At 46.8% G+C, this 22,096-nt stretch overlaps 2 protein-coding genes across 4 annotated transcripts; one reads left to right on the top strand and one right to left on the bottom strand.

The window, feature by feature from the left end:
* The first annotated feature begins 1,473 nt into the window (after positions 1–1,473).
* DRC12 (dynein regulatory complex subunit 12 homolog) lies at positions 1,474–11,985 on the top strand. Of its 2 annotated transcripts, none has more exons than XM_087875965.1 (7): positions 1,474–1,828; positions 3,072–3,128; positions 4,194–4,313; positions 5,622–5,714; positions 6,690–6,820; positions 8,288–8,439; positions 8,563–9,119. In XM_087875965.1, the coding sequence occupies exons 1-6, from the start codon at positions 1,768–1,770 to the stop codon at positions 8,414–8,416; spliced, it is 591 nt and encodes a 196-aa protein (XP_087732091.1). In that variant the 5' UTR covers positions 1,474–1,767; the 3' UTR covers positions 8,417–8,439; positions 8,563–9,119. The 2 variants fall into 2 exon arrangements, with proteins under 2 accessions (XP_087732091.1, XP_034281187.2); XM_034425296.3 differs by lacking the exon at positions 8,563–9,119 and adding an exon at positions 11,659–11,985 and having other exon boundaries at positions 1,481–1,828.
* NHERF4 (NHERF family PDZ scaffold protein 4) lies at positions 9,012–21,902 on the bottom strand. 2 transcript variants are annotated; one of them, XM_034425293.3, is made up of 10 exons: positions 21,600–21,902; positions 18,113–18,140; positions 16,774–16,838; positions 15,602–15,813; positions 14,542–14,728; positions 13,641–13,777; positions 12,649–12,853; positions 11,687–11,883; positions 10,715–10,909; positions 9,012–10,143 (listed from the first exon to the last, which is right to left on the bottom strand). In XM_034425293.3, exons 1-10 carry the CDS (start codon positions 21,613–21,615, stop codon positions 10,114–10,116), a joined length of 1,272 nt encoding a protein of 423 aa, XP_034281184.2. In that variant the 5' UTR covers positions 21,616–21,902; the 3' UTR covers positions 9,012–10,113. The 2 variants fall into 2 exon arrangements, with proteins under 2 accessions (XP_034281184.2, XP_034281185.2); XM_034425294.3 differs by lacking the exon at positions 21,600–21,902 and adding an exon at positions 20,446–20,576.
* Between the last annotated feature and the right edge of the window lie 194 nt (positions 21,903–22,096).

A 22,096-nucleotide genomic window follows, 5' to 3' on the forward strand; every position in this document is an offset into this window, starting at 1 on the left:
AGTTTGTTTTTCTCCAGAAGTCCTAGGTGGAAAAAGTGACTTTTATATGACTTTTCGAGATTCAAAACCAGGAAGCAAGACAAACAGTGAATTCTCCAACTCTTCCATTGAGGAAGGGGATCCTAACACTGGTGGAAATAAAACCCACCATATTATACAACTGCTCCCCCACACCCTCATTTCATAGTCTCTGTCGCTTCCCTCTGAGAGGAGGTTTCAAAGTATCTGTAGCAGGACTTCCAGATACTGGAACAGCTTTGTTTCCTAGCTTAAGCCATCTGTCTGGTCAACTCGCAAGATTCGTTTCTCTCGCCACGGACATGTACACAATAAAATTATTCTATTCTGTTCTATTCTTTCCATTCCATTATTCATTATTCTATTCTATAACGAAGTTTCATTTTAATGTATGCTGATCAGTGTACATTTAAAGTGACAAAGTGATTCTATTCTATTCTATTCCATTATTCTATTCTATTCCATTATTCATTATTCTATTCTATTCCATTCCATTATTCTATTCTATTCTATTCTATTCTATTCTACTCTACTCTACTCTACTCTACCCTACCCTACCCTACCCTATCCTATCCTTCCCATTCCATTATTCATTATTCTATTCTATTCTATTCTATTCTATTCTATTCTATTCTATTCTATTCTATTCTATTCTATTCTATTCTACTCTACTCTACTCTACTCTACTCTATTCTATTCTATTCTATTCTACTCTACTCTACCCTACCCTACCCTACCCTACCCTACCCTACCCTATCCTATCCTATCCTATCCTATCCTATCCTATCCTTTCCATTCCATTCCATTGCCTGGACTCCTTTGGGGCAATGCAGCCCTGTAGTGTCTATTCTGCACTACACTATACCTGGTGTTTTTTCAAGTCCTACCAGATCTGCAGGGCTCTGCTGTGGAGAGGATCTTTGATGGCAGGGCCAACACAACGGCCTAAACTCTGTGTAAATTTTCAACACTCCAAGCAGAAAATTAGAATGAGCAGAGGGCGAGGGAGTGAATTTAAAAATTAGGCTAGGCACTTCAACCCAGAAGACAAATCTGTTATCGCTGTCTCTGTTTAATTAGTTGCCTTTTTTTTCCTCCCTCTCCCTGAAAAAAAGAAGAAGAAGAAGGAAGAAGAAGAAGAAGAAGGAAGAAGAAGAAAATGAAAAAGAAAAGAAGAAGAAGAAGAAGGAAGAAGAAGGAAGAAGAAGAAAAAGAAAAAAAGAAGGAAGAAGAAGAAGAGGAGGAGGAGGAGGAGGAGGAGGAGGAGGAGGAAGAAGAAGAAGAAGAAGAAATAATTCAAACAAAACATTTGGCCCGAATCTCAAAATCCTTTCTTTGCTGAACAGTTCAATGCTGTTGAACTCTTGTGGGTTTTTTTTTTTTTTTGAGGTTTTTTTGCTAAGCTTTCCTTGGTCACCATGGCAGCCAAGAAGGGCTGTTGCCACGCAACACCGAAAAAAAACACAACTCGGATCCCAGGGAGGGGCGTGCTAAAATCCAGACGCTTTTTCTGGCCCTTTTTTTTTTTGTACATTGGACGCTTCTGCTGTCGCCACAGCAAACGTTTGCAATTATATGGTGGGGGGGAAAAAAACCTGCCGCCACCCGTAAAGACCCCCTCGGGTTTTTTTTTCCTACCAGGTGTGAGACGCACATTTGGACTGCTGCACTGGTTCAAGGCTCGAGGAGTGCGGAGCATGAATTTCTGCAGAAAATTGGGAGCATCGCACAGGCTGAGTCTGCCCAAGGATGCCACTTCCAAAGAAAAGAAAAGTGAAAAAAACAAGGAAGCAAAAGTCATCCACTCTAGGTAAAGTGCAAACAACCTGAGATTTGCAGGCAGAGTTTTTCCTTCGCATTCCTTCCGTGGAAAGTATTATAACAAGAATACAAGCCAAACTTTTGCAGAGGAGGAGGAGGAAAGTAAATCAGAACTGCTTTAATCACCGGAGGCTTTCAAGAAGAGATTGGACTGCCATTTGTCGGAAACGGTATAGGCAGGGGTCTCCTGCTTGGGGTTGGACTAGATGACCTACAAGGACCCTTTCAACTCTGTTAATCTGTTTAAGAACCAACAGCAAACCGTTACTTAATTTTGTACGCTTGGGAGCAAGGCTGCTAACATTTGAAAATCCAACGCAATCTCTCTACAAAAACACCTGGCTTAGCTTAAAATTATTTTTTTCGCCGCGTGTCGCTGGGGGAGAAAAAAAAATGGGATGCATTAGCCTTCAACTTAAATTTGTGGTTTTTCACTCTGGAAGGAAGAAACGATAAGCTTACAGAAGTTATTAAAGCGACTCCTTCAAACGTTTTTCTATGTCCGATGTCTCCTCCTCCCCGTAATGTTGAGCACTGAAATAATAACGTGTAAAAACTCAGAGGAAATTGGATGATATTAGCAGTTTTTCCTGCATCCCATCGCTCTTGGTCTGTTAGGGGTTCCCCGGTGTTGGAAGGAAAACCCGGTCTGGTTCCAAGCCGGGAGAAAGATGCAGGAGCCAATGAATTTTGAGGCAAGCGGCAGGAAAGGAGGTCTCCGTTTATTTAGGAAGCGGAAGCGAAGTGTCTCGGCATCGGTTCTGGGACAGCTGACAGCATGGGATAGGGTAGCAGAGTGGTTTTTATACCCTTTTGGGCCTTTGAAATTGAGGTGCTTGGTGGGATTATTTGATTTGATTAGATTAGATTAGATTAGATTAGATTAGATTAGATTAGATTAGATTAGATTAGATTAGATTCTGTATTCTAAATTCAGTGTGGCTTTGCGTTTGCTGACTTAATCCTTAATCCCGTCCATTCAGCCAGTTTTCTAAGTGGGATTGGTTGCACGGGTGAGCTGCTGGGGATTCACAGGGGTTCGGGAGACCCTCTAGCTAAGATTCTGTGCAGTTTGGAGAACCCCCAAATACAAATGTATTGTAATGACTCAGTAAGCCTAGGTCACAACAGGTATTTTCTAAGGCTTCTAAGGTTGACGTTAACTAAATACCAAGTATAAGGACCTCAGTATCTTCCATTTCTTCAGCATCTGTTCTCATTCTTCCCTCCAGGTGAGGAGAGACACAAAGAGGCATCGCCAGAGGCTGACGCACTGAAGCAGCATTTGGGTGAGGAGAGCTGGAGAGTTGTGCGAGGATGTGGAAAACAGAGAGAGCAATTGAGGCTGGGTAGCTTTGGGAGGGGAGTATAAGATGCACAGAGCTGCATTGCTTTCTGCAGTAGCCTAAGCCCCCCTCCTCACCCGTTTGAAAGCCAATTTGGTATACAGGTAGTTCTCGACTTACGACCGTAATTGAGCCTGGATTTATGCTTGTGCCAGTTGTTATGCAGGTCATCGCATCATCATCACCATCATCTTCTGCTTTTAATGACCCCATAATCCCTTGCGGGGTGGAGTCTGGACAACTGAATGGAGCTGAGTGTTTACGGATGCCCTTCATGTCACCAGTGCGGAGTTTTGTTCAGCAAATATATTTTCATTGTGCCCACAGAGAGAGAAATATCTGCCTCTACCTAGAATCAAACTCCAGGGGAAGGATACTGTAAAATCCCCATTCCATCTCCATTCCTGGAGGAAGGATACTGCAAAATCTCCATTCCCACCCCACTCTAGGGCCAGCCAGAGGGGGTATTTGCTGGTTCTCCGAACTGCTCAAAATTTCCGCTACCAGTTCTTCAGAACCGGTCAGAACCTGCTGGATTTCACCCCTGGCTCAAACAGAACGATTAAAACGATGAAAATTTCAAGTTAAAACAACTTCATAATTGGATAGAAGTCCTTGAGAAGCTGCTTAGAGGTTCAGAAGAAGACGTTCTGAAGATATTTTAAGCAAAACGGAGCACCGGCCCGGCTAGAACTAAAGACCACATGGAAAAATGGGGTGGGGGGTTTTCCCCCCCGAGGACAAAATATTTGCTGCGAATGTGACACAATTCAAACAACTATCCATCTTTTTACAGTGTCTTCTGGGACCGACACGCAGACAGAATGACTTGCTGGTTGGAAATATGGCACTGGGCTAGAAGTGTACAAATCTATATTTTATTAAAGCGGTTAATTTTTTTAAAAAAAATATTTAAATTCATAATTTCCCCTTTTCTAACTCCTGCGTTTTTGACACGAGAGATGAGCCCGAATAGTGACATGGCTTCTGTCCCCTTTTGCCTTGCAGTTCTCCAGAGAGACCTGGCCAAACAGGCAAGGATTGACAGGGAAGGATTCAGGCAGAGGCTGACAGAACTGGAGAGAAACCTGGAAAAAGCCCAGAAAGACAAAAAGGATATTTATGAAGGTGATTTGGGGGAGGTGGGCAGGAGGGACTGTTCCCTTGGTCGTCGCTTGCAGAAACCGATTCTTTCCTTTCCCAGAAATGTGACTGGCAGTTGGGTGGGAAATGCCTTGGCAGCTTAACTCTTTCATTCCTCTGGGGCAGGGGTCTCCAACCTTGGCAACTTTAAGACTTGCAGACTTCAACTCCCAGAATTCCTCAGCCAGCATGCTTTAAGATGGGTGGAGTTTAATTCCCAGAATTCTCCAGGGAACATGCTTTAAAAGGGGTAGACTTCAACTCCCAGAATCCCCCAACCAGCATGCTTTAAGATGGGTAGACTTCAACTCCCAGAGTTCAACTCCCAGAATCCCCCAGCCAGCATGCTTTAAGATGGGTGGACTTCAACTCTCAGGATATCCCAGCCAGCATGCTTTAAGGTTTAGGTTTATGTTATTTTATCAGTATTATTATTATTATTTAGTATTAATATAAGAATGAATGTGAGAAATGAATATGGTGGTAAGTTTAATTGCTAAGACACAAAGAATTTTATAGTCAGGTGACACACTGTTTAACGTAAGATGGAATGTTTGTATGAAAAGAAAATTAAAAAATATATATATTAAAAAAAGCCAGCATGCTTTAAAATGGGTGGACTTCAACTCCCAGAACTCCCCAGCCAGGAATTCTGGGAGTTGAAGTCCACCCATCTTAAAGTTGTATTGATGGAAGAACACTGGTTAAGGGATCAGATTTATGCCCTGCTATACCTTGGTTTCTGTGAATAGATATCAACCACCATCCTGTCCATCAATCTCATGTTCTAGGAAAAAACGTCAGCTTGGTGCATTTCAAAGGGGGGTGGGGTGTACTTTGCACCCCACCCATTCCTACTAGCTAAAGCAGGGGTCTCCAACCCCTGCCCTCTCTGGGCTGCGGCAAAACCTCTCTCCACGGAACTGCAACCGGGGCCCCCTAAAAGTTTGGGGGCCACTGAGCTTTTGGGGGCCACTGAGCTAGAGGGAAGATTTTTGCTGATGGATGTGTGACATAGAGAATCCATTTATCTTTAGAAAGATACACGCCATCATCCCAAAACAGCTGGAGAAAATCAGCATTTCCTTCTGTAGGATGCTCGGCTCTTTTTGGATAGCCCATTTTGCCTTCAACTCAACCTCTGTCCCTTTGTGACCGGAAGGGACTTGCCCGTTTAGCTTACTGCACACTCAAGGATCACGCTTCGGCGCTCCAAAAATAGCATCTAGGAATCTAGGGGTAACTAAGGGGTTTCCTCCTCCGTCTGACGCCACTCCCGTTTCTTCGTTTCAGAGATGATCCGCCAGTATCAGCAGTTTCAGCTCCAGAGCGACAGGCAGATTCAGCGTTTGGAAGCTGAAAAGCAGAACCTGCAAGAGCAGCTGGGTATTTACACAAAAGTTTAGCCTTGCAGAAGGTTACTCAGATGCGCTGTGGCCGTTGAAGGCCGCTGTTTAAGGACTGGGAGGAAATAAAAGAAATAGCTGCACCCACTTCCTTGCATCTTTTAAACCAGGGGTCTCCAATCTTGGCAACTTTAAGGCTGGCGGACTTCAACTCCCAGAATGATCGTTATCTGCAAAAATTTTGAACACCCCCAATTTTAGGATACCCTCGCCTCCAAGTACCTGAAGGCCCTAGGGCAGTGTTTCTCAGCTTGGACAACTTTAAGTTGTGTGGATTTCAACCCCCCAGAATTTCCCAGCCAGTCATGTCCTGAGAACCTGGTCCAACACTTGATCTCAGTGTGGACACCATCTAGATGGATGGAGTTGACTGGAGCAAAGTCTCTCAAACTTCAGCAACTTTTAACAACTTAAAGCAACTTTTTTAGGAGCCTTGATAGCACAGTGGTCTAAGCACCCTGTCATTAACACAGCTGCCTGCAGTTACTGCAAGTTCGAATCTCTCCAAGGCTCAAGGTTGACTCAGCCTTCCATCCTTTCTAAGGTAGGTGAAATGAGGACCCAGTTTGTGGGGGCAATAAGCTGACTTTGTATAAATATACAAAAGTATGAAGGCTATTGCTTAACGCATTGTAAGCCGCCCTGAGTCTCCGGAGAAGAGTGGCATATAAATCAAATTAAAAAAAAACAAAACATGTCTGGACTTCAACTCCCAGAATTCCCCAGCCAGTCATGTCTTGAGAATCTGGTCCAACATTTGATCCCACAGTAGACACCATCTACATGGAGTTGACTGGAGCAAAGTCTCTCAAACTTCAGCAACTTTTAACATGTCTGGGCTTCAACTCCCAGAATTCCCCCAGCCGGCTCTCAGCTCTCTTCTGCTTTCTCTCACCTCGATCTCTGTCCTTCCCCCCCCATCCCCACCCCACCCCACCTCATTTGTCCTCGGCAGCTGCCTGCCAAAAAACCCTGCAGCGGAGTGAAGAGGACCGAGCAAAGATCTCGGAGGAGAAGGACAAAGCTGTGGCTCAGATGCAGCAGAAGGCTGGGGAGATGGAGAAGGAATGTGAAAGAATCCTTCACGTGAGTCGGGGATGGGAAGGACATCAATCCTGGTCCCAGCCCAGAACCTAAGGGGAGGAGACCAAATGTTTGGTGTTGCTCATCAGCAAAGTTTCAGGAAAGAGAGAGCGAGAGAGAGAGAGAGAGAAGTGAATATTCCTGTGATTGCTCATGTTAAACTATGCTCTGTGCGTGCTTCTGTGGGTTATAGGTTGAGCATGACGATAGTCAAAATTATTGGGCAATGTTCTTCTCATTGCCCTGTTCAAGCAGAGAAACTGGTTTGTTGGTCTGTGGGGTTTTTTTTCCCCTTTAAACCCTGATGCTTGGAAAAGCATTCAGTGCCACTCAGATCTTTCCTTCCATCACTTGGCATGTCTGCTTCAGTGGTGGGATTCAAAATTTTTTACTACCGGTTCTGTGGGCGTGGCTTGGTGGCAGTAGTGGGTTTCGAAACCCGGCGCTACCAGTTCGCTATCAGTAGCATGTGGGCACGGAGCTTCTGCATACGCGCAAATCTTTTTGATGACATCTGGGTGGGTGGGCGGAGCCTCCCAAAGCCACCATATTGGTTCACGCGAACCGGGAGCATCCCACCACTGCTTGATGGGCATGGCAGGGGAAGGATACTACAAAATCCCCATTCCCTCCCCACTCCTGGGGGAAGGATAGCAATAGCAATAGACTTCTATACCGCTTCACGGTGCTTTACAGCCCTCTCTAAGCAGTTTACAGAGTCAGCCTCTTGCCCCCAACAATTTCGGTCCTCATTTTACCAACCTCGGAAGGATGGAAGGCTGAGTCAACCTATCATTATGTGGCTTGGTGGGTGTGGCAGGGGAAGGAGACTGCAAAATCCCCATTCCCTCCCCACTCCAGGGGGAAAGATACTGCAAAATCCCCATTCCCTCCCCACTCCGGGGGAAGGACACTGCAAAATCCCCATTCCCTCCCCACTCCAGGGGGAAAGATACTGCAAAATCCCCATTCCCTCCCCACTTCGGGGGAAGGATACTTCAAAATCCCCATTCTCTCTCCACTCCAGGGAAAGGATACTGCAAAATCCCCATTCCCTCCCCACCCCACTAACCTGCTTTCCAGCTCCGTTCTCTTGTGCAGGGCAACAAAAGAAGACCCAGCCAATCGGCTGAGACTCGATCAGCTGAGACTTGGGAGGCAGTGAATAGATGGGGGCGGGGCCAGCCAGAGGTGGTATTTGCCGGTTCTCCGAACTACTCAAAATTTCAGCTACCGGTTTGACAGAACCGGCTGAATACCACCTCTGATTCTGCTTGGACCACAAATGACCCTTCTGGCTCCCCAAACTTCCCAAGACATTTTCAGAGTAGGGGGGGGGGGACATTCTCAGGTAAGACAATGGCAAATATGGGTCGTTGTCTCTTCCCTTTGAATGTTCAGCCAGGGACCACATCCTGTTTTGCTGCTCTCGTCTCTCTAGACCTTCCCGTTCTCACTTCCTTTTAACAGGACAGCTTGGATCAGGTGCTTTCCAAGCTACAAGCCACCAAACTGGGCTGGGAGACTGAGGCTACCCTCATCCACACTGACTATAAGAATGCGCTAAAGGAGTTTGGACTTAACCCATTGGAGATCTGAAGCAGCGGTCAAGCAGAGCTAAGGTTTGTCTCCTTATCCTCCCGGGGGTTTCATATTGGCACGGACATCGAGATGTACCGTTAGAAGGGAATATTTGTAGCTCAAGGTTGAGCTGTGCTCTTCTGAGCTTGGTGGTTTTCTTGCAGACGTTTCGTTACCAATCAGCCATCAACAGACACAAGGAGATAAAGGCATTTACATACCAATCAGAAAACCCAAAAGGAACTGAGAGATCAAAACTCCACCTTGCCAGTAACCAACACCCAGATAAAAAGAGATTCATATCAACACTAGACCAACAACCAAGCCACAAACGACACCCCAGTTAGGGAGCTACCGACTCAGATACACAAGCTAACAGTCAACAAGATGTCTAATCAAGGATCCATCAAGGCCACTCCCACCAACACTGACAGGGCAAGCCACCGGAGTATAAACAGAAAGCAGACTCATCTCTCTTCTAGCACTGATGACGTTCCCTAGTTGGGTCATGAAATGTCTGCAAGAAAGCCACCAAGCTCGGAGACCACCAAGGATTCCACACAATAAAATACGGAATTATCCATCCACATTGCTCAGCAATTCACCCAACTCATGAAAGCATGGTGTTGTTTTATTTGAGCTGGTTTTAGTCTCGTGTGTGAAGTTGGCTCTCCGTACCTTGCGACAAACCCCTATTAAAGCAAACTATGGTTTAGCGTGATGAGTGAATCCAAACAATCCTGTCTTGAGGTGTGTGAAAAGTACTTTCCTTCGTTAACAAACTCGTTTTCTTAGGCAGCTCAAACGAAGGAAGGAAGGAAGGAAATTCCAGATCAGGCCATCTGTTATCTCTTTCAGTTTTGTTTCAGAACACATTAATCCCCATTTAACGTAGCTGAGGTCCTAATCTTGTACTCTTCAGAGTGTAGGCCAAGAACAGAAGATGCTATGCATCTCCACTCAGAAAAAGATCTTGGAGAAAGAGCTCTGAGATTGGAAGCCCCTTGCTCATCCTCTGCCAACCTTCACAGTCTGTTTTGTGCAAAATCGATGGGTCGATTGTCAGAAGAAGATGAAAGGAAGTCCCGGTGCTTGGTTTTATTGGTTCCAGTAGAGCAGGGAACTCCAACCTTGGCAACTTGAAGACTTGTGGACTTCAATTCCCAGAATTCCCCAGCCAGCTTAGGGAATTCTGGGAGTTGCATGGCTGGCCGAGGAATTCTGGGAGCTGAAATCCACAAGTCTTCAAAGTTTTAAAGGATGGAGATCTTGCAATAGAGGGAATATTTTAACGGAGGGAAAAAAAAGTTTGAAGGAAGTGGTCAATGGTCTTCATCCACATTCTGCTGGTAGGAATCATGTAGAGATGTTGTCAGACACCCAGAGAGGACGTCTGTACTAGCTTCTCTTCCACAAAATGCAATGAATGAGGGCTATCCTTGAATTGCAATTATTTCCAGCAATCTTTTTTGAATCTTTCCAAAAGGAATTCCCCCCAAGGTGGCCCTGAATCCATCTCTGGCCATCCTCCGCTCTGAATCTTTAGCCCGCTTGCCCGGTTTTGCAGAAATCATTCGAGTGCAGAGACAGAGTGACCCGGAAGGCAGAAAAGGATTGGGAAAGCTGGTCTGGGGGAGATGAGTTCGATTTGAGTTCATGCCGGAAGGGTGTGCAAAGCTGCTCACTTGTTTTCCATAGAGTCCAAGGCGCTGTCCCTAGAATGCCTGGCTGAACCCATCATGGTCCTGTGGGAAACAAGGAGAAGCTAGCTCATGTTTTCCGTAGATGATCCCAGAAAAAGATAGGTGACACTGAAGAAATCCCACTCTGGTGGCCTGTCCCCAAAATGCAAGAGGTGATGTTGGGCTGGAGAAAGTCAAGTCATTGACTTCATAGAAATCCGAGACATATGAAGAACGGTTGCAGGAACTGGGCATGTCTAGTTTAACGGAAAGAAGGACCAGGGGTGACATGATAGCAGCCTTCCAATATTTGAGGGGCTGCCACAAAGAAGAAGAGGGAGTCAACCTCTATTCTCCAAAGCACCAGAAGGCAGGAGAAGAAGCAACGGATGGAAACTAATCAAGGAGAGAACCAACCTAGAATTAAGGAGGAATTTCCTGGCAGTGAGAACAATTGATCAGTGGAACAGCTTGCCTCCAGAAATTGTGGGTGCCCCAACATTGGAGGTTTATAAAAAGAGATTGGACAACCCTTCATCTGAAATGGTATAGGGTTTTCTACTTGAAGAAGGGTTAGATTAGAAGACCTCCAAGGTCCCTTCCAATTCTGTTATTCTGTTCTAGGTTTTCTTACCTCTCCGGTGAAGGTCCATGGGGTAGGGTCAGGTTGGCCAGGTGGCGCTGTATTGCTAGAGAACTGACAGTGACACGGTCTCAAAGGGGGCCAGCTTTGTTCCTGAAAGATGCCTGGAGAAGTAGAACCACGGTTGATCAGAAAGCTCGATGGGAAGTCTTCATCATCGTAGAAGACTAAAGGAGATACTCCAACCTGAAATGTAGACCCAAATCAAGAATTTGGCACTGATTGTCCAGAAATCAATCAGTAAATTCCTAATAACAAGCTAGACTTAAAATTCTATTTTGTATCATGGGGCAAAAATCAAATCTAACCCATCTTAAGTATCCCACCATAAACACACTGTCCACGTGCATCATTCTTGATACCAGTTGACACGTCTCCTTGGAGAATCCCACTGAATTGTAGTTTAATGGAGAATGATGGAATTTCTTTGCTCTCCTATCCTGAATGTGGAAGAAATGCCACCCCAAACAGTCCTTGAATTACATACGTTTGTGTATCATCTGTTCAAGATGCGGAGCCTCCCACTGGTTTTACTACCGGTTCTTGTGAACTGGTCTAAACCGGGGGGCAACCCACCACTGCTGTGCTCCACAGCTGATTATCGGAGGGAGCAGCAATTAGAAAGGCAGGCAAAGCACGGAAGATTGCTTCGCTTGCGTTGGGGCTGAAAAACACAGCTGATCCTCGGAGGGAGCTACAGTGACTAAAGCAGGCAAAGCGCGGAAGGGGTAAGAGAAGGCAGCAGCTGTTCTGGTTAGCCATTTTGGGCACCGCAACGAGTTACATTCGGAGTATAAGATGCCTCCAAATTTTCAGCCTCTTTTAGGAGGGAAAAAAGTGTGTCTTATACTCTGAAAAACACGGTATCTGGATACAGAATCCCAAAAGGATTTCTGCATATTATTATTATCCCTTCCCATCTTCTCATCTTTCAGGAGTCGATAGAAGAGAAGTCTTGGGTACCATGTTGTAGAACTTGCTTCCTTCTGAGTCGATGACCAAGAGAGTCACCCGCTGGCTGTCGGAACGGATCCTCGACACCACTTCCTGATGGTCAAGCTCTTCGACAATCTCGCCGTTCACCGCCAACAGACAGTCGCCTTCTCTCATCCCTGCCTTTTCAGCGGGTAGCCCGGCATCCAGGTCTCTCAAAAATTGGGCTGCAGACGGGTCAAAGATAGGAGAGACAGAACAGCCTCTAGCGTGAAATGATTCCAACAAAATGAAATTTCAAAGTGGTGGAATTAAAAAAAATTCCCCTACCGGTTCTGTGGGCGTGGCTTGTTGGGAGTTCATGTGACTGGGTGGGCGTGGCCAACTCGACATCGCTCACATCGAGGGGCTCCTCACCGGCCCCTCCCCTCCCAGCCACTCCTTGTCGCGAATGGCAGGAAAATGGGGAGGGGAATATTCCTGCCTACCATCCTTCCCTCAGTCTGTGCTGAGCTTGAGGAATGGGTGACAGGCAGGAAAATCCCCTTCCCCATTTTCCCGCCTTTCACGAAAGCAGCTCCATTCCAGCTGCTCCCCCTCCCGTCACCCCCCCTCCTGGGGACTACCTTAAAGGCACAGGCTGCAGCAGCTCCGTTCTGAATGGAGGGAGAAAAGTTAGCATTCTCTCTGCTGCATTTAACATTGAATTCTGTGGAATATTGAATGGCCAGAAGAGGTGAGCGATGACCGGCTGGGTGTGGATGGGGCCAACGAGGGGTGATTACAACCAGTTCGGCGAACCAATGCCAATAATCCCTAGCAGTTCACCCGAACCGGTCCGAACCAGTTGGATTTCACCCGTTGAGGATATTGTTGTTGTGTTACCAACCAGCAGACTGTAGAGCACAAAGAAACGTTGCTGAGAGCAATGAATAAGAGATATGCAAACTGGTTTATCAAAAGTTTACTTTATAGTGAAAAAACAATCTCACCCCTCTTCCCCGAGCTGGATTTTTCTTCTTTCATCAAGAACCCGTATCCGTCTTCTCCTCGCGTCATCTGAAGCTTCATCACTTGGAACGGAACCCAGGAGGTGTCAGCCAGGGCAGCCGTAACCTTAACACCGCACTGTCGGTACACCTCTTCCGACCGGCTGTCCATCACCAGGAGCCCTATGGGACTGCTGCTCTGTTTGAGCTGAATCCGAATCGGAGCAAGAGAGAGAAACGACGACAACGATGACCAAAACGTTGGCAACAATTCAGAAAACTAGACAGGGATGGGAAATGATTGGGCCACGAAGGGAGAAGGGGCTGCGTAAAATCTACCCAGAGGATGGCCAGAGTAAGGTTTTGGGAGGGAAAGTAATATTGGTAATATTGTACTTTCTAACCAGAGCATACAAAACCTTTGCTAGACCAATTCTCGAATACAACTCATCTGTCTGGAACCCGCACTGCGTATCGGACATTAATACAATTGAACGTGTCCAGAAATATTTCACAAGAAGAGTCCTCCACTCCGCTGCTCGCAACAAAATACCTTATGCCACCAGAAGATATTCTGCAATTTTGCAATATCCTTCCCCCAGGAGTGGGATGGGAATGGGGATTTTGCAATATCCTTCCCCCAGGAGTGGGGCGGGAATGGAGATTTTGCAATATCCTTCCCCCAGGAGTGGGGAGGGAATGAGGATTTTGCAGTATCCTTCCCCCAGGAGTGGGGAGGGAATGGAGGTTTTGCAATATCCTTCCCCCAAGAGTGGGGAGGGAATAGAGATTTTGCAGTATCCTTCCCTCAGGAGTGGGGAGGGAATGGGGATTTTGCAGTATCTTTCCCCCGTCACGCCCGCCAAGCCACACCACACCCACCAAGCCACGCCCACAGAACCAGTAGTAAAAAAAATTGGATTTCACCACTGGGTGGGACTGAATGTAAGAGACTGGCAGTTCATAAATCTCAAAGCGCATTGCGTTGCTAGAACCTTTTGGTTGAGTTGTGCAGTCGTCCAGTTCTTAACGCTGATGCCGTTGAGTTCCACCAGCCAGGAACCGTGTGGCACCCCCGCTTTATGAGCTGGTCCATCCTGCAGCACGGAGAGCTGGAATACGCCGGTCACACCTGTACAGGAGGACCACAACATCAAGAGGAAGCCTTGTGAAGGAAGAGAATTTGCGCCCTCAAAAATAACCTAGGCCAGTGATGGCTAACCTTTTTGCCGTCACATACCAAAAACGGGGGGAGCGCGGGGGGCTGGTCATGTTCATGCATGCCCACACCCATAACTCAATGTGCCCCACCCCTCCTTGCATGTGTGCGTGACCCCCCCCCCCGCTCCCTTTGCTTTCGGCACGCGATGATATTGTGGGCCCGGTATGCTCAGTTTTCACCCTCCCCAGGCTGCAGAGGCTTTCTTGGAGCCTGGGGAGGGCAAAAACAGCCTTCCCCACCTCCCTGGAGGCCCTCTGGAGGCCGGAAACTGCCTGTTTCCCGACTTCCGGTGGGACTAGAAGGCCCGTTTTTCGCTCTCCCAGACTCCAGAGGCTTTCTAGGAGCCTGGGGAGGGCAAAAACAGCCTTCCCCACCACCCCCAGAGGCCAGAAACAGCTCGTTTCCCGACTTCCGGTGGGCCCAGAAGGCCCGGAAATTAGCTGGCCGGTGCGCACATGCACGCTGGAGCTGAGCTAGGGCAGCAGTCGCGTACCCACAGATATGGCTCCGTGTGCCACCTGTCCAAGGGGACTCTGGCAGCAGAAACCAGCATGCAAAAAATAACCCCAGCTCAGCCCAAGAGGTCTGACTTTTCCCAAGGCAGAATCTTTTGAGTTAACAGTGCAAAACCACCGGCGCACACGGAGATAAGCAGAAGTGACTCCTGCCGCTACCTTCTGGAGCTGACACACTGAAGCCCAAACCGCTCGAGCCTTTGGGAACGCAGCACAGGCGTGGCCTTCTGTATCTGGACAAGAGCTGGTTAAGATCCCGATTGAGAGCTTTGGTTACTTCGTAGGCATTCCCTTCCAGGAGAGTGAGCAGGACCTGTTTTGAGCTACTCTTGATCTTCCAGATCACCTGGAAATGAGAAGAGAGAGAGGGAGAGGGAGAGACAGAGACAGAGAGAAAAAGAGAGAGACAGACAGAGACAGACAGAGACAGAGAGAGAGACAGTAAGACAGAGAGAGAGACAGAGAGAAAAAGAGAAAAAGAGAGAAAGAGACAGACAGAGAAACAGAGAAACAGAGAGCAAGAGAGAGAGACAGAGGGAGAGATAGCGACAGAGAGAGAGAGAGAGATGGCAAATGTCAGCAACTGGAGAACCTATTCCAATATTTGATCCCAGCATGCTCGCCATGTACCCTGATTCCCTGAAAATAAGACCCAACCAGAAAATAAGTCCTAGCATGATTTTCAGGATGCTCGTAATATAAGCCGTACCCCCAAAATAAGCCCCAGTTAAGATTGTCAGTCAGATGGTGCATTTAGTACCGTATTTTCCCCAAAATAAGACCTAACCATAAAATAAGCCCTAATATGTCTTTTGGAGCAAAAATTAATATAAGACCCGGTCTTATTTTCGGGAAAACACGGTAGACACAATCTAGATCTGGGGTCTCCAAACTTGGCCACTTTTAAGACTCGTGGGCTTCAACTCCCAGAGTTCCTCAAATGGGGAATTCTGGGAGTTGAAGTCCACAAGTCTTAACGTTTGGAGACCCCGGATCTAGACGGATGAAGTTGACAACAGCAATATTTCTCAACCTTAAGCCACTTTAAGACACGTGGACTTCAACTCCCAGAATTCCCTGGCCAGCATTGCATTGAACTCCGCACGTCAAGGTTGAGAAGCTGTTCATTTGCGAGACTTGTTTAACTTTGGAAATGTGTGCCCAGCGGCTGGGTCACTCAATATACCCAGGACAAGCAGGAGATCCATCCAAACCTTACCCGAAGATATCCCATGCCTTCAACATTAACTCCGTTGACCTCAAGGATTCGGTCTCCATCCCGAAGGCCTTTACGGTAGGCCAGCCCTCCCGGTGTCACCTTCCGTACAATGGGACACGTCCCTCCGGCTGCTTGGCACAATGAGAAGCCCAGGTTGTCACCAGCTTCTTTCTTCAGTAAACAGAAACGTATCTGGGAAGTCCCTTCTGGTTCTGAGGAGGATAAAAGAGACATCTCTTTTCAAACTGGTTTGGCTGGGGAGACGGGGCTACCTTTGTATTGGGAAGACTGAATATGGAGAAAAAGGATAGGTTGAGTGAAGAGGCTCCCAAGATCTATACTATGCATAAATGACCTTTGCGATCATATTATAAGCAACTGATAATGTTACCTAGTTTGGTATGGAAACATCTACAAGAAAACAATCAAGCTCAGGGAGCACGAAGAATCCCCTCCTCCTCTTCCTCTTCCTCCTCTTCTTCCTTCTTCCTCTTATTCTCCTCCTGGTCCTTCCTTCTCCTCCTCCTTTCTGCAAACCCCCTTCCCTTCTACCACTGATAATGTTATCTAGTTTGGTAATGAAACATCTACAAGAAGACAATCAAGCTCAGGGAGCACGAAGAATCCCCTCCTCCTCTTCCTCTTCCTCCTCTTCTTCCTTCTTCCTCTTATTCTCCTCCTGGTCCTTCCTTCTCCTCCTCCTTTCTGCAAACCCCCTTCCCTTCTACCACTGATAATGTTATCTAGTTTGGTAATGAAACATCTACAAGAAGACAACCAAGCTCAGGGAGCACCGCGGACCCCACAGTTCAACCCTGAGCTACAAAATATCTGTTGCATGCCCTCATGAGAACCCTCCTTGGGTAGATGGGCTCTCTTGAATTCAGGAGCAAGTTGAACCCTTGAGCCCACCTCCCATCGCACACTAACCAGTCTAGTCAGGACGTTGACAACGCTCACAACGTGGTTGTGGCATTTGCAAAGAACTTGGAAGGCAGCTCAGCTGAACCTTTGGTTGAGAAGGAACCACGGAGGAGGAAGAAGAAGCATCAGCTTGCAGAAGAACGTCGGCTGATGGAAAAGTTTGGGCAACTCGCTTGCCAAACACCCTCAGGAAAACACCAGCCCTTCCTTTCCCACCCACAAGCTGCCACCGACAGCCCTCTCGTTACCGGAATCTTCTGCCAGAGATAAGGCGGGATTATCGATCCCTTCTTTCGGGTTAAATTCGAATTTCCTGCAAGAGAGGAAGAAGAAGAAGGAGCATCTCAAAAGTTGAGAAACGGGTGTTCACAGGAGAAGGTCTAAAAGGTCGAGATGATGGCCACAGCAATGCCATCAAAGCTCTACCTGTGGCCCACACACCTAATGAACATGGCAAACAAGCAGAGTTTGATCCCACTCCCATGGCCCCCCATCTCAACATTTTCTCATCACAGTTTGCAGACGCCTTCGCTGAAGAGCCACCAAAAGTTCCTGTCAACATCTCAGCTTTACCAGAGCTGTCAACCAATCCCCAGTCTGCAATGGAAGTACTTTCATATTTCTTTGGTGGTTAGTTAGGGTCCCTTAATTCTGGAGCTTGTCGTCAGAAGAATGGAATGGAATGGAATGGAATGGAATAGAATAGAATAGAATAGAATAGAATAGAATAGAATAGAATAGAATAGAATAGAATAGAATAGAATAGAATAGAATCACTTTATTGTCACTTTAAATGTACACTGATCGGCATACATTAAAATGAAACTTTGTAAGAATAGAATAGAATAGAATAGAATAGAATAGAATAGAATAGAATAGAATAGAATAGAATAGAATAGAATAGAATAGAGTAGCATAGAATAGAGTAGCATAGAATAAGGAATAGAGTAGAGTAGAATAGAATAGAATAGAATAGAATCACTTTATTGTCACTTTAAATGTACATTGATCGGCATACATTAAAATGAAATTTTGTAATAATAGAATAGAATAGAACAGAATAGAATAGAATAATGAATAATGGAATGGAAAGAATAGAATAGAATGAAGAATAGAATAGAATAGAATAGAATAGAATAGAATAGAATAGAATAGAATAGAAACAGAAACAGAAACAGAAACAGAAACAGAAACAGAAACAGAAACAGAAGAATAGGAATGGAATGGAAAATACAACAGAATAGAATGGAATTCTTTATTGGCCAAATGTGATTTGGACACACAAGTAATTTGTCTCCGGTGCACATGCTCACAGTGTACATACAAACAGCAAGTCATAGGTCACAGATCAGAACTACCAGAGAGCATTTCACCGAGGCTGCCATCCGTGGCACCATCTTCAACGGATGGTTTTAAGCTTTAGCCAACCGTCAACCCATCCCATCAACTTGTTTGTGCCAACTGCCCTGCGTGCCCGGATGGAATGTGTGAAATTGCACATGGCGGTGGGAGGGGGAGGGGGGATAAAGAAATGTTGGTTGGCCTGCTAGTTTTGCCTGTGCCCCTTCCCCCCAGCTTGGCACTTACATGGTCGACTCCGTGGTCTCCTGAAGCCCTGTAAAAGCAAGGACTGAGCATGAGCCGGGGGCTGTCTCATACCAACACAGAGACCCTCCCTCCCCACTCAAAGCCCCCAATGTCCCTTTCTTGGTTCCCGGTCAGAAATATTCATTTAGCTTTGGCAGAAAAAGATTCGGGTAAAATTTTGCAATTTTACCCCTCTGGGGTGGTAATTCAACAGAACTGTTGGCTCGATGCACCCACAATCAGTGGTGAAATCCAAATTTTTTTACTACTGGTTCTGTGGGCGTGGCTTGGTGGGGTGTGGCATGGCGTGGTGTGGCGTGGCATGGCTTGGTGGGCATGACAGGAGAAGGATATTGCAAAATCCCCATTCCCTCCCCACTCCAGGGGGAAGGATATTGCAAAATCTCCATTCCTACTCCACTCCTGGGGAAAGGATACTGCAAAATCTCCATTCCTACTCCACTCCTGGGGAAAGGATACTGCAAAATCTCCATTCCCACCCCACTCCCGGGGGAAGGATACTGCAAAAACTCCATTCCCACCCCACTCCTGGGGGAAGGATACTGCAAAATCTCCATTCCCACCCCACTCCTGGGGGAAGGATACTGCAAAATCTCCATTGCCACCCCACTCCAGGGGCAAGGATACTGCAAAATCTCCATTGCCACCCCACTCCAGGGGCAAGGATACTGCAAAATCTCCATTCCCACCCCACTCCAGGGGCAAGGATACTGCAAAATCTCCATTCCCACCCCACTCCAGGGGCAAGGATACTGCAAAATCTCCATTCCCACCCGCACTCCGGGGGAAAAAGGATACTGCAAAATCTCCATTTCCCACCCCATTCTGGGGCCAGCCAGAGGTGGCATTTGCCAGTTCTCCGAACTACTCAAAATTTCCGCTACCGGTTCTCCAGAACCTGTCAGAACCTGCTGGATTTCACCCCTGCCCACAATGCACCGCCCTACAGCCTGATTTGGGTTACGGCTGGCTGAGCTGTGTGATCCAGGCTGCAATTTTTGAAGCTGACAGTGTCTTCACATGCAACGAGATAAGCCCAGCTATGATTCATTGGTGAAATCAAAAGAAGGCTTAATTCATAGTTGTTTTCTTTCCACCCTTAAATAAGAAGAGGAACTGACTTCTGCATGTCTATATATATATATATAAAATAGCAGTCTTCCAATATTTGAGGGGCTGCCCCAGAGAAGAAGGGGTCAAGCTATTTTCCAAAGCACCAGAAGGCCAGACAAGGAATAATAATGGATGGAAACTGAACAAGGAGAGATTCAACCTGGAAATAAGGAGGAATTTCCTGACCGTGAGAACAATCAATCAATGGAACAGAAGCTGCCTTCAGAAGTTGTAAATGCTCCAACATTGGAAGTTTTTAAGAAGATATTGGACCACCATTTGTCTGAAGTGATGTAAGGTTTCCTGACTAAGCAGAGGATTGGACTAGAAGACCTCCAAGGTCCCTTCCAACTCTGTTATTCTATTCTATTCCAGACATGTGGCTGTCCAATCTCTTCTTAAAATCCTCCAGGGATGGAGCATCAGCAACTTCTGAAATCGGCCTCCAAGGCTTTAGAAAGCGGACTTATATCGTTTCCAACTTTGTTCCGCAAAGTCTGGTGGTGCAGCAGACTAATAGCCTGTTATTATCATTCAGCTGCCTGCAATTACTGCTAGTTCGAATCTCCCCAGGCTCAAGGGTGACTCAGCCTTCCATCCTTTCTAAGGTAGGTGAAATGAGGACCCAGTTTGTGGGGGCAATAAACTGACTTTGTATAAATATACAAAAGTATGAAGGCTATTGCTTAACGCACTGTAAGCCGCCCTGAGTCTCCGGAGAAGGGCGGCATATAAATCAAATTAAAAGGAAAAAAAAGTCACAAAATGAAGTCCCAGGGATCAGAACTGAATCCAAAGAGCGAGATCTCCTTCTCAAGGATCATCCCATTGCTGTTATTCTTGAATTTCAAACAACAACAACAACAGATCCAATTCATCCTAAAGAGCATATTTTTAGGACTGGGGAAACCCATGTTGAATTTCAATCTCTTTCGAAGAATCTTTTCCTTTCAGCGCTACCAAATGAGCAGGAGCCATCAGGAGCCGAAACTGGGTCCAGGGAAGTCACCTGGCTAGGTGGCTCAGCGGCTAAGACGCTGAGCTTGTCGATCAGAAAGGTCAGACGTTCAGCGGTTCGAATCCCTAGTATAGGTCTTCTGCGTGAACAGGGGGTTGGACTAGATTACCTCCAAGGTCCCTTCCAACTTTGTTCCTATTACCTGGCCGGTGGGGGGGGGGAAGCAAAGAGGTTTGAATACCTGAACAGGATTCTCCTGCAGGTGTCCCTTAACTGGATAGATTCAAGCTGCAAAAACCAAATGGGTTTTTGAAGGACGCTTGTTGTGCTTCACGGTTCAAAAGATTACCGATGTAGCAAGAGCATTAACTCCGGGCCAGATAGTCATCTCTTCCTCCACCCTATGAAGCAAAACAAAACTAGGTGGAGATGGGTTGGGACTGAGAGCAGGAAAATTTATTCCAGGGTTTAATTTATGCCACGGTTTGTTACGCGATTGATAAGAGCAGCAGGGGGAGAAAGGGAGGGCAGGGGAGAACCCAGGGCCGTGATGGCGAACCTCTGGCACGCGTGTCAGAGGTGCCATGCAGAGCCCTCTCTATAGGCACGCGTGCTGTCGCCAGCTGGTCTTCTGATTTTCAGTGCGGACACACCAGCTGATCTTTGCAGGCGCTGGAGTGCTGGAAAACAGGTCATCTTTTGGCCTATTTTCAGGCCGTTTTGGGGGCACTTTGGGGCCATTTTCTGGCGCTCCGGCACCTGGCCTGAAAAATGACCTGAAAAGGGCCCCAGAAGGGCCTGAAAAACGGCCAAAAAACAGGCATGTGCATGCCATCCAGCTGATCTTTGGGTTTTTGGCACATGCATGCACACACATGCACACGCGGTACGGTTTGGTGCTGAAAAGCTTCGCCATCACTGACCTAGGGTCCACTTTAGCTGGGCTTGGGGTACCCAAAGACCAGAAATTAAACTTCTACCTTCTTTGTTTGGGGGGGTGGGGTGGGGTGGGGTGGTCCTGCCGGGAGGAAAATCAGTCTGGCAGGAAAAAAAATCTCTTTCTGAATTTTGACAGCGTCGGATTTAAAGTCCTCTTAGACGAAAGGGATTTTCATTTTAAAAGGTAGATAGACCTCGCCTGGCCAAGAATTAAGAGAGGGTTATGAATGCCTTCAGCAAACAGCCAGGGCTGTTTTCAGTAGGGCAGCCCATCCAGGAACAAGCTCCGCCGCGGAAAACGAACGTGGAAAATTTGCATTCCCAGGAACCTCTGGAAAGGGTGGTTATTCGTGGACACTGCTTAGTAACCCTCTGGGTCCTTCGCCCTCTAAGTAAGAAATTCAACCCTGCAGATGTTAGGGCTCCTCTCTGCTGCCCAGGTCCCAGAACACTTACCCTTTTTCTGCTTCATGTCTGCTTCATGTCTGAAGTCCAAGGTCCAGAGGCGAGGTGGCCACTTAACTCGAGACGTTTAATATTTAAACAGCCCAAGAGTCCTTTCCTTCACGTCGCTTCCTTCTTCCACCAAGTCAAGCCGAGCGCGGAAAATAGCTTTTTCATTCCTGCAAAGGAAGATCAGCCGGGGACGGCAGCTGGGGGGTCTGGGATCCGGAGGTGATGGGACCGACGAGGGGTTGGCATGCCAAGCGAGGAGCAGCGAAGGAAGTGTGAATTGCACACCCTGGAAAGGCTCAGGTTGTTGGGTTTTTTTGCACTATGCATATCTGTCATCTGGACGTCACCCGGTTGGTGTGTGTGAATGCATTTTTTTTTTTTCAAAGAAGTGATGAATGAAGGTGATAAATAAAACCGATGAATAATATTCTCAAGCTGAGCCTTTGACGCAGGGAAAAAATTATTTTAGGACCTGCTAGTGCAAACTTCTTTTGTCC

This window comes from Pantherophis guttatus, chromosome 9, assembly GCF_059756535.1.
Source record: "Pantherophis guttatus breed Tessera chromosome 9, ASM5975653v1, whole genome shotgun sequence".
Taxonomy (NCBI): Eukaryota; Metazoa; Chordata; class Lepidosauria; order Squamata; family Colubridae; genus Pantherophis; species Pantherophis guttatus.